This window comes from Miscanthus floridulus, chromosome 6 (assembly GCF_019320115.1).
Source record: "Miscanthus floridulus cultivar M001 chromosome 6, ASM1932011v1, whole genome shotgun sequence".
NCBI classification, from domain to species: Eukaryota; Viridiplantae; Streptophyta; class Magnoliopsida; order Poales; family Poaceae; genus Miscanthus; species Miscanthus floridulus.
Genome location: NC_089585.1, coordinates 15,601,157 through 15,613,526, shown reverse-complemented (window position 1 = coordinate 15,613,526; position 12,370 = coordinate 15,601,157). Strand labels below are relative to the sequence as shown.

The window sequence follows — 12,370 nt, the reverse complement described above, 5'->3', positions numbered from 1 at the left end:
TTGTCCAGCCCCCTCTATACCACAGCTGTTGACATACTTCCCTTCCTAATTACTCGCTAATTCATGGATCTGTGGTTTCCTTTATCCAGCAGGTTATATTCGTGGTTGACTGAGGCGTACAAGAATAAGTTGCTCCTTGGACCTTTGCCCTAACAAAAGCCGTAGCATCTACAGGCGCCTTGTCACCAAGTAGTAGGAGCCAGCTCGTGAATTTGACTCAGGAGTATCAGGTAAAGTGCTCTCTACCACTTCACTACCATTGTTGCTGCTGGTCTTACCCATGCTTGTTATGCTGGATGCAATTGATGATATATATGCACAATGTGTTGAATTCGATGCAGCTTGTTCTGGTCAGCTTCTAGTTGTCCCTAATAAAGGTTGATGGATAAATCCTGGATTGATGATGATGCTAGGTAAATACAGTAACATAGCAAATACGGAAAGCGGTATACATAGCAAGAGTGGGCATTTAACATAAAACTTTTATGTAGGCATGGCAAGGCATATTTGCAGGGGGTGAACCGTTTCTTAGCTTTTGCATTTAGTAATGCAGCTATTGGTAGCAAGATACTTTGTCCTTGTAGAAAGTGTTCCAACTCTTTCTGGAAAGAGGCTAGTGAAATCCGCGAACACTTAATATGTGATGGGTTTCTAAAAGGGTACAGAACATGGAATTTACATGGAGAACCCACCCCTTCTGTGAACCATGGGAACTGTGACAGTGATGGTGATGGTGTTGAGGTTATGGATGAGTCTGATGAAGATGATGATATCTCTGGTTTGCTTAGGGACTTAGCTGGTGGCTTAGACGATAGAGGTGATTTTGAGGACAACAGTCCTGATCTAGATCCTTGTGAGGACCTAGTTGCTATTCAAAAGTTGGTCGAAGAAAATAGCAAAGAACTGTTCCCTAGTTGCAAGAAATATACCCAACTCTGATTTCTTATTAGATTACTACACACCAAACTTCTTGGAGGATGGTCTGATAAATCTTTTAACATACTATTAGACCTGCTCAATGATGCATTCCCTGATGGTTCAGCAATAGCAAAAACCTTTCATAAAGCTAAGAAATTGGTGAAATCCATAGGAATTGGGTATATTAGTATTCATGCATGTGAAAACGATTGCATTCTCTATTGGAAGGAGAACATAAATTTGAATGCATGTCCAAAGTGTAAGGCTTCACGGTGGAAATCAAATAGGAAGACTCTAGACGGGAAACATGTATATAATGTTCCCAAGAAGGTTCTTCGCTACTTTCCAATAAAGAAGTGTCTCCAACGGTTATTTCTATCCTCTAAAACAGCAAGCCTCACGAGGTGGCATGATGAAGACCGAAAAAAAGATGGTCTCCTAAGGCATCCTGCAGATTCCCCTCTATGGGAGGACTTCGATAAAAAGCATCCAATCTTCGCTGCAGATAGCCGCAATATTCGTCTTGCATTTGCCACCGATGGCTTCAATCCATTTAGAACCATGAATAACAGCTACAGCATTTGGCCTGGTATTTGTATTCCCTATAATTTCCCACCTTCAATGTGCATGAAGCAATCAAATTTCATCTTGTCTTTTCTGATTCCTGGTAAAGATTCTCCTTGTGGTGATATGGATCTCTATTGTCAGCCACTTGTCAACGACTTGTTAGATATGTTTGAAAATGGTGTTAGAACTTATGATGCTTCTAGGGGTGAGTACTTCCAGTTACGGGCAGCAGTATTATGGACTATTACTGATTTCCCAGGTCTAGGATATCTATCTGGATCTGTCACATCTGGTGAAGCAGCATGTCCTGATTGCCACTTCTTTACTGATTCACTTAGACTTGGTAATGGTACCAAGACTTGCTATATGGGTCATCGAAGATTCTTGCATGGAGATCACCCATTTAGGTTTGACGCCAATAAATTTGGTGGTAAAACTGAGTTGAGGCCTGCACCTAAACCACTTTCTGGGGAGGAAATTTTGGAGTGCACTAAAGAGCTTAGCAATAGTTATGGCAAGGATCCATCTAGGAAAAAACCAGCAAGAAAGAAACGCAAGGAAGGTGAACCATTAGTCATTTTCAAAAGAAGATCTATTTGGTTCAAGCTTCCATATTGGAAAGACTTGATGTTGCGACATAATTTTGACGTTATGCACATAGGCAAAAATGTTAGTGAAAGTTTAGTGAACACATTCTTGGGCACTGCTGGGAAGTCAAAGGATAATTTGAATTCTCGCCTAGATCTTCAAGCTCTAGGTCTTAGAACTGATCTTCACCCAGTTGAAGTAGAGGACCAATTTTATTTACCACCAGCACCATACTCAATGAGTCCCGATGAGATGAAGTTATTTTGTCAAGTACTAAAAGGGGTGAAGTTTCCTGATGGTTATGCATCTGATATACGACATAATGTACATGTCAATGAGAGGAAGGTATTTGGGCTTAAGAGTCATGAGAACCACATTATTCTACAACACTTGCTACCACTTGCTGTGAGAAAAATACTACCAGAAATAGTCAGTGCTGGAGTGATTCGTATATGTAACTTCTTTAAGAAACTTTCTGCCCCTATCATTCGAATAAGTGATATGGAAAGTCTAGAGGCTGACATAGCTGAAACCTTGAGCCTTCTTGAGACTATATTCCTTCCATCTTTTTTTGACATTATGGTACACTTGATGGTACATCTTCCTGCCCAAGCAAAAATAGCTGGTCCAGTCCATTTTCGCAGCATGTGGCCCGTGGAGAGGTAACTATCTTAGGCCCTGTGTCTTGCTGAATATGTATACAAACCTACTAGTTATATGGCATTATCAATTAATGTGCCTATTATTTATGTGTATAGGTATCTCATGAGATTAAAGGGTTCTGTACGTACAAAAAGTCATCCCGAGGGATCAATTATGGAGTGGTCTAATTTCACTGGGTGCCTTACACTTTGTTCTCGCTATCTATATGGTGTGGGGCAATTTGGCCGTCAATCTAGAATAGATGAAGATAACAGTACACCTCCTTTCTTCCGTAGCATTGGTCAAGGTTTGGCTGGAAAATGCACATTTAGTTTGGACCACAAGACATGGGTGCAAGCTCATAGATATGTTTTGTTCAACTATGACAACATTGCGCCTTACTTGGAGTAAGTTATCAAAATCATTTACATCATATAATCAAATTCACCTACATTCTAAAGTCACAATAATTAACCTTTGCAGTAAGCATGATCAATCTCTTTCCTCTATTGGCCATCGAAATAAACGGGACATCAACCGCATGCGTCATGAATCCTTTCATGAGTGGTTTAGGTTGCATGTAAGTGAAACTAAAACTTAGGGCTTGTTATTTGTGATTGATTTTACGTATTTTAATAGTAGTCTTTCATTATCACAGGTGGGAGAACTGTGTGAGGAAGCACCAGATGAGATAAAAATTTTGGCCAAGGGGCCAATGTTGAATGCACGCAAGTACAGTAGCTATAGTATTAATGGATTCTGTTTCCACACAGAATCCTATGATGAGGGAAGACCTATTCAAAATAGTGGTGTTGCTGTAGTCGCTGAGGCAACAACCTTTGATAGTGGCAATAATGATGACAGTACAGTAATAAAAAATGCCTATTATGGAATTATAAAGGAAATTGTTGAACTAAATTATCATCACAAAGGAAATGTGGTTCTTTTCAAGTGTGCTTGGGTTGACAACCGTGTGCAGGACAAATGGGTAAAAACTGATAATTTGGGGGTTACATCTGTTAACTTTAAGCATTTGTTCAATATGGGCGAAAAGATATCAGATGAACCTTTCATTTTAGCCTCACAAGCAATCCAAGTATACTATGTTCCTGAAGCAATTGATAATGAGTGGGCTGCTGTTAGACAATCAAAACCAAGAGATGTGTATGACTTAGATAATTTAGAGAATGAGCACATGGATAATGATAATGGATTAGCTTGGCCATTGCATGATCTAAGTGCAAATGTGACAGTGGATATTGTAAATGGGGTGGTCCCTTCTGTTAGAACTGATATAGATGGAACACTTGTTGTTCCCCAAAAGACTAAAAAAAAGTCTACAAAGTAAGTGTTGTTTAAGTGCTGATGCTACTGATTTTGGTTATTGATTGTTTTATTGATCCCCCTTCCATAGGCTGCTGATATTTGGGTCTTTTTTTCAGGAAAACAAATGGCAAGCGCAAGAGGAAATAGTAACAAGGGCCACCTAACCGTGTATGAGCAGGAGAGAGATGAACAGATAGCAGTCAACAACGAGTTTCTAGCATCGCTTGGTCTCCCTGCTATGAATATGTGCAATGAACCTAACAAAAGAAGAAAGGTCATCTCTTATTTAGATTGTTCTACCGCAATGAGTTTGCTGATATTTAATACTGCTGATATTTACACAAATTGTTCTACTACTTCCTTTTAGAGAACTCATAACATAAGTGTTGAAGCAAGAGTTCACAATCTACGACCAAGGACACAAACAAGCCATGCAACACTTGCGAATGAGCAAGTTGAAGAAGATTTAGCTGAAGAAGATTTAGATCAGGAAGATTTAGCTGAAGATGATTGGGAATGTGAATCAACGGGAGATTTCTTAAGTGATAATGAAGGTCTTGTATATCCTGTAAAATTTTCTCAAATTATTTACAACAGATTTTCATTGTGCCTGCATCTAATTTCTCAAGTTACTTGTAGCAGATTTTCACAGCAATACACAAGGGAAGAGGAATGGAAGAGGTATCAGTAAATTGGACGAAGTCTTTGCAAGGAAACCTGGGATGCCTAAAATCAAAGTTATGGTCAATGAATATGGTCAGCCCATTGGTGAGAATGCTAGGAGGTTTTCTGGTGCTGTTGGGATCCGTGTGAGACAGAAAATATCAATTGCCTATGCTGATTGGAGGCTTGTTGAACCTGAGATAAAGGATGCAGTATGGGCAAACATAAAGGTATTTTTTGGTTGTGCTGATTGTCTTGTTGTACATTGAATTATTATTACTCTATAAGCACTCATTTGCTACTTTTCTGTACACATTAGGAATTCTATGATATTGATGATAAAGCCTTTAACTGGTTTTTGACTGCTGCTGGAAAGAAATGGAAGGATTTTAAAGCAAACCTGAAGAAGAAGTTTTTTAAAGGCAAAATAACAGAAGAACAAATAAGAAAACAACAAGGTGATAGGCTGAATGATGATGATTGGAAGTTTCTCAAAAATCATTGGACAACTCCAGAATCTGAAGTAAGTAAACTACTCCTAGTTACTGCTTTGTTCAAGAAAAAACAACATCTAGTTGCTGCTTGTTGATTGCTGGTTATAGCCATCTTTGCTGCTTCCTGTGTTGCTGCTTGCTAGTTACAACTTGCTGGTTGCTGACAAAGCCATTTCTATCATAGACTCGCTCAGAAATTGCCAAAGCCAACCGTGCAAAGTTGTCCATACATCATACAACTGGTAGCAAGAGCTTTGCTTGTAACAGGCATGAATTGGTATGTCAAACTATTATCTACCTGGTATGTCAAACTATAATAGGCATGCTACCTTTCTTGAGTACTAAAACTGAAACACTTGTAGGCTAATGAACTTGGGCGCCCTCCTCGAAGGGATGAACTATATATCAAAACACATACAAGGAAAAATGGAATCCCATCGAGGAATGCAGAACCAATTATTGTAAGTTTTTCCTTGAACAAGTATCACTGTCTGAAATGTTGGTTTTGGCAAATTAATAATGATATTTTGTTTGTGCAGAATAAACTTAAATCTGTTATTGAAGCTCAGCCTGAATTGACAGAGAGAACCATCCAAGAAGGCGATGCATTTGCCATTGCTTGTGGAAAAAAGGAACCGAAAGGGCGTGTTCGGGTTTTAGGTCTAGGACCAACTCCCCAAACTATTGGTGCACCAGGAGTGAAGGGCTACACACCAACAAGGGTTCAAATGCAAGTTCTAGAGTGTAAGAGGAAAGAAAGTCAGCAAGCAGCTCTAGAACAACGCATAGCAGAATTAGAAGCTGAATTGGCGCGTGAAAGGTTGGCACGTGAAAGGTCAAGTATGGAAAATGTCTCTCAGAATGGCTCTAACTCACGACACCATGGGGTAAATTATTTGTACATCCTCTGAATTGAATTATTAATCCATCAATAGCTAGTTTGCTTTATCTGGTGCTATATCTATACTCTGATTTGTACATCCTCTATACTTTAGCTGTTTGCTTCTGGTGCTATATATATAATTTAGGCTAACTGAAAAGTGACTGTAGTCTTTTATACTTAATTTTAGTCACCATAACTGCACAGTGACACTTGGACTTCATTTGTCCTGAGTACTTACTGTACTACTTTGCGTGGCCTGAGCATGGCAGTTGTTGATTGTAATTAACCACATGAACTCTTTTGTTACTAGGAGAGTTTATATGATTGAGATAAGTTGACTTGCTTAATATGTCACAGAAGTTTTTTCCTAAGTTCTTATGTTGTCCCAGAATGGCTCTAACATCCCACTTTTTTGCTTACAGAGCCCAAGATCTGAAGAAAATTATGTCCAGACAAATCATGCTCCTGAATTTCTTGAAGATGGTGCCTATGCAGATAACTCTAATGAGTATGAATATGTGCTTGTGCGTAGGACCAACTTAGCCTCACCAGTCCAGCAGCCCCACCGATCGAGCAGCTCCCCATTTGTGCAGCCCAACACCTTTCCTGCAGCCTCATTTATGCAGCGCCCTCACTCTAGCCCCATTCCTACAGCCACAGACGTTCAGCCACCTCAGTCTAACCCCATTCCTACAGCCCCAGTTGTCCAGTCCCCTCAGTCTAGCCCTGACGGTGCAGCCCCATCAAGGAATGGTGATGCAAATCGCATCTCACATGCTGACCTTGTAATGTTCTCATTGTTTTTCATTTTTTTTTGCTTATAGTCCAATGGTGATTTTTTAATGAATACAATTCTCATAAGTACATTGTTTGTTTCAGTGTGGCAACGAAGTTATACTATATGCACTCCAAAGAGATGAACCTGTGGCCAAGGGAATAGTTATTTCAGTAAATCCTAGCACCATGTGTGCAGGCCACACTCTTGGAAGGAAACACTGTGAAGTTGTTATCAGGTATGTGATGAAAAGGGAAGCAAAGGTACCTCGTCCATATCCTGGTGTGCAAGACATGGCTGATGCTAAGGACCTGTCAATTGCATGGCCATATAACAGGGTAACAAACAACACTTGTCATTGTTTGTCGTTTTCATATGTAATGAGTGCCCAGATTTTCTAATTGTTGATATTTCTAACAGCTCAAGGTCAGCAAGACTAAAAAATCATCCCATGGAACAGGTGTGCTATTCTGAATTTTTCCATCTACATGTCATTTAGGAGATCATACATCTTGCATGAAACTATGAACCTTTGTACATATGAAAATGAAAATGACATGATCTAGCAATCTGAAACTTTGCCCAAAATGACATGATCTAGCAAGCATGCTGATTGTGTGAATGGAAAACTAGAGTATAGTTGTACCTCCTACATGTTAGTGCTTGGTGACTGGTGCCCCTTCCAAGCATGCTGACATGATCTAACCAACATGCAGTGGTGCTTCGATGTTTCTTTTATGTGTGCATCTTGCTGATTTTCAGATGGTCTGTGATAACCTAAACCAATTTCTATAGAAACAACTATTGCTGCCATGTTGTAGAAGAGTCATATGGAGAACTGCTATTATTTATCTAAATATTTTCAGAAATTCTAAATTCCAGAAGAACAATTCCTTTATTTAGTAGATGTGATCCCTGCTGTATGCCTGAGTAGATGTGATCCCTCCATGTTGTGGCTGTGTGCATAGTGCCTGCTAGGTTGAAACCATAGTCAATGTATTGTCTGGTGGCTGTGAAATGAAATCTGAAATTAATATGCATCATAAATGAATTTTCATTCCATGAATACCAATTGTGCTGCTTGCTGCCTTGTGCTGGGTGCTTGTGCCTCCAGCTGACTGGTGCCTTTTATGAAGTTTTTGGTTGAGTTTTCTTTATGAATTTCAACTTTTATTTACAGGTGGTGGGAGGAAATAGCTGGAAGTAGAGTGCAGCCACTGATTGGATCAAAGTGCTCATGATGACGTGTTTTGAACATCCTAGCTATAGATGAAAACATTTGTTTGGACTTACTAGAGGTGGATCATTTTGTAAAGTGTGGAAGCAAACTATGAGATATGGGTTGTGGAACCGTATCTCTAGTACGTCTACCATTTTGGCCAAACTTGTTTCATCTTAGCTTTTGTTTGCCATGAATTGTGTGTAAAATGGCATGACAAATTATGATGGATTTAATATAACTTGTGAGCTCTTTCTGGTCTAGCTTATGTGTTTCATGACAGTGTTATTTGAATGTATGAGATGCTACTGTTGATTGTATGATTAAAATATAAACAGTAGCACATAATATTATATGTTAATTATTTGTATGCATAGTGATGGACAGTGGGTCGCTATAAATATATATCATCAGGCGGTGCGTCGTTATAAGTTTATAAACCACGTCAGAAGATCTGTCGTTATATCTTTTGCATATCGTTAGACGGTCCGACGTTAAAAGTCGGTCCGACGTTAAAAGTTTTTAACGTCGCCAGTATCAACGACTCATATATGTGTCGTTATAAGTTTATAACGACCGACCGTAAGACGCTGAAACGGCTTATAACGACCCACCGACCGACGCTGAATCTGGGCTGTGGTATAGTGATAGTCGATGCATTGTAGAAGTAGTTAAGTAATAATCGAGAAGAGATATGCACCTACTCAAACAACGTGATGCACTTGTTAACATATATGCATTCGTAATACTCATACCATACTCATGCATCTAGGATCGGAGGAAGAGGTCACGTTGCTGGAATTCGAAGAAGCAGAGGAAGGGAACCCGCAGGAGGATCCGCAAGCTGCAGCTCCCGAAGGCGTTGAGCCGAACCCTGAAGAGCTTCCGGAGTGTCCTGACCACCACCCTACTTCCTTTCTACGAGGCAAGCCTCGGAGCATTATAAGTCTCCTAGTAATTTACAAATGTTTACTTACGTATTTATGATTGATGCATTAGGTTATAAGAGTTGAATGAAACCACTTGATGCATGTACATTCCTTGTCCAGATATTAACCCTTTAACCGGTACAAGACATGGAGGTCTTGGGTGTGGATCTATCCCCATCTATGTCGATTAAGGACCGTACCGTTGTTGGCGCTTCTGACAAGATTGAACGCATGCCTCTCACTTAGCTGGCCAGATAACTCGTTCTGACCGCGAAGCCGAGTAATTCAACTCAGGCCAGGAACCGTTCTGTAGTGCGCTCCTTTCGGGGAACGATCAGACTGAGCCCAAGGGCAGGCTTGGCCTGAGCATCCTGGCATCTGGTGTTCCAGATTGTGCGGCGCGGTACAGACCCGCAAAATGTGTACCTGAGTTGTACCAAAGGTGACCTAAGGTGACCGTTGATCTAGTCTGCCTGGGTTTGTGTTAGGAATAAATTCCCAGCTGGTTGAAATCGATTCGAATCGCCGTCTCTCCCAGATAGTGAGAAACTTGGCTAGTCCCAATATCGTAGTAACTATATTATGAAACATGATGGTTCAGATGAATATGGAATTACAATACCTGCTATGGTTACTATTGTATGCTTCTAGATGATATACCACATGTTTGGCACAGGATAGTTGCTAACCTAGAAATGGATAGTTATAATTAACTTGATAAAGAAATCATAATTGTACAACGGGTAAATTGCCATTTTCGCAAAATGTTGTCAAGTTACGTCCACTTATACAGCCTTGCATAATCCTGTGGCAGAACCTCCTAAGTTATAGGGCCCACATGCACCTGTCACTGTCCGGCGACCTCTGACATCTATGCATATGTTTCCATGAACTTAAAAAGACTGTCGGGTGTCCTCGGGGAACCCCGAATCATCCACGATTTCCGAGCAGGATCATGTTATAGAATCATTGCAGTATTACAACATTTATTCAAATATCAAAACCAGAGTAAAAACAGTGGAAGTCTTATGATAACATAGTTTACAAACCAGTTATTTCAAACCTTACAAACTAAGTTCTTTAATTATTACAAACCATAGTAGTAGTGGAGTGGCATAATTAATATATACATAACACCCAAAATAAACATCCTGCCCAAGGATCACACATTACTTCTCATCATCAGAACGAACGATAGTCATGCAGCACGATCCAAAACAGATCTGCTCATGAGGCTCACCTGCAACAAGGGGTCAATGAACCCTGAGTACGAAAGTACTCAACAAGACTTATCCGAAATATTAACTGATAAACTCAGTAATGCAGGCTCAGGGATTCAAGGTATAGCTTTAACAATGATCAAAGTTCTTTTGCGTAAAAGCTCTTTTAACAACATTCTTTATATAGAAAACTTCTCAAGAATTATATACAAAGCTGACACGATCCACACTGAGATCATGAAACTTCATATTCAGCACCTTCACAAGCCTTATTCAAGTTCCGGTTATTAATTCTACGATGATGAACAGTGAGTTGAGTCTCCATAACCGAGGAGCAACGACGATTCGAACCGATTAAGCCCAGCTGGGGATTCTAGACCACACGACATATGCAGGTCCCCGACTCACATATATCAACCTACCCTCAGATCCTCTAAAACAAGAACGGGTCCGCGCCACCCGAGAATACAGCACACCTCAAATCCGGCCACATTCCAGCCACGAGGGTACACGCTATTCCCACCATCTCTCCACTCCCACTGCGCGAGTAGCCATTCTCTTAATAGAATTTCCAAGTTCAGGCTTACCGGAGTATGTGGTTAGTACTACAAATTCTCACCTCATGCAATTCAACAACGGACGTGCCTTAATCGACACAGGCGGAAAGAACTCGCTCACAAGACCTCCATGTCTTGTGGCTCACACACACCGAGTCTACCCGGTCTAGATTTATTACTCCACATTCCCATATCACATGCTAACAATATTGACCAATGTTCCATTTAAAACTTGCAGGTGGTAGGTAGTCACCCGACTTTCATCGTTCTACGCATAGCTAAGCAAAACTAGGCATATACGAGTTTAAAACAGGTAATATGATAAATATGGAATAACAAGGGTGGTAATGTACCAATTAGGCTTTTACTTAACTCTTAATCACTTAATGCAGTAACGGAAAGCAAAAGTGAAATTAATTTGTAAAACACAAGGTAGGGTTGTATGCATCCGGGGCTTGCCTTCGTTGACGGAAAAGTCCGATTCCTGCGACGGTTCACAAGTATTCGATCCGACCTCAACAGACGGATAAACTTCTTCCACGACTTGATTAACTACCACGTGTTCACCTTCGTTCACTATACGTAATAGCAATGCTATGTTTAACATGATGCGGAATATGAAATATGATGCTCGATGATGGATGCAAAGTTAATAATTTGAATACAACTTTCCCTCGCGGTACAGTTGCAAGTCAAACAAACTAAATCTTTTTCATAACACATACATCAACTGCCAAGGATCATTAACAACAAACGACCCAAGGTCATCACTCAATTCAAAAGTCCAAACAAAAACCTAAATCATTAAAGGTTACTATTTGCTTTTATGAATTAATTATTTAATTCAAAATTATGAAATAAATCAACTTATTCTATTTGAGTTCAAAATTTTTGTACATGTTCATTACATGTTAACTAAGTGGTAAAATAAATTTCATAATTTTTGGATAAATAAATAAGCCTAGAAAAATCATGGAAATCCATTTATGAATAAATTGAGCAATTTTTATCACATTTAAAAATTACTGAAAAACATTATTTCATATTTTTCTTAAATACTATACCTCACAAAGAAGTCACTCAAAAATTTTCATAATTTTTGGAGCTCCAAATAAATCTACACAAAAATAACAAAAATAGACACTATTCATTCAAATCTGAAAATAGAAAAATTCATTTTGAACGTTGAGTCACTGACATGGTGACCCCACCTGTCATCTTCTACCTCCCGCGTGTTGACTACGACGACGACGGCGCTGACCGGCGCAAACTCACCGATGGCGAGTCCAAAGGCGACGGTCAAGGCACCAAAATGACCACATCATCCCGGCGCATCGACTGAAGGCGCTAGCTAGACGAATTACTACGAGTTACGAGCTTGGCATCGGCCATGGCGGATGCGGTGGCTCGGCGACGTTACGCCAGCAAAACGAAGTCGAAAACGGGGAAACAGAGGGCATGGGAAGATCCAGTAGCTCACCACGAACACGTTCAAGCAAGAATTAAGGCCGGAGAAGCAACGGTGAAGCGGGGCGGCGTTCACAGCGATCACGGCGGTGCGAGCAATAGCGACGGCGGTGTTCCAGTGG

General features: G+C 40.1%; 1 protein-coding gene and 1 pseudogene across 1 annotated transcript; both read left to right on the top strand.

Moving 5' to 3' along the window:
* The first annotated feature begins 335 nt into the window (after positions 1–335).
* Positions 336–4,063, top strand: LOC136460262 (uncharacterized; annotated as a pseudogene).
* A 102-nt stretch (positions 4,064–4,165) lies between these two features.
* Positions 4,166–8,063, top strand: LOC136460261 (uncharacterized). The gene is made up of 11 exons (XM_066460034.1): positions 4,166–4,315; positions 4,409–4,595; positions 4,684–4,934; positions 5,383–5,475; positions 5,561–5,659; positions 5,738–6,085; positions 6,504–6,866; positions 6,961–7,194; positions 7,277–7,282; positions 7,619–7,621; positions 8,037–8,063. Exons 1-11 carry the CDS (start codon positions 4,166–4,168, stop codon positions 8,061–8,063), a joined length of 1,761 nt encoding a protein of 586 aa, XP_066316131.1.
* The last annotated feature ends 4,307 nt before the right edge of the window (positions 8,064–12,370 follow it).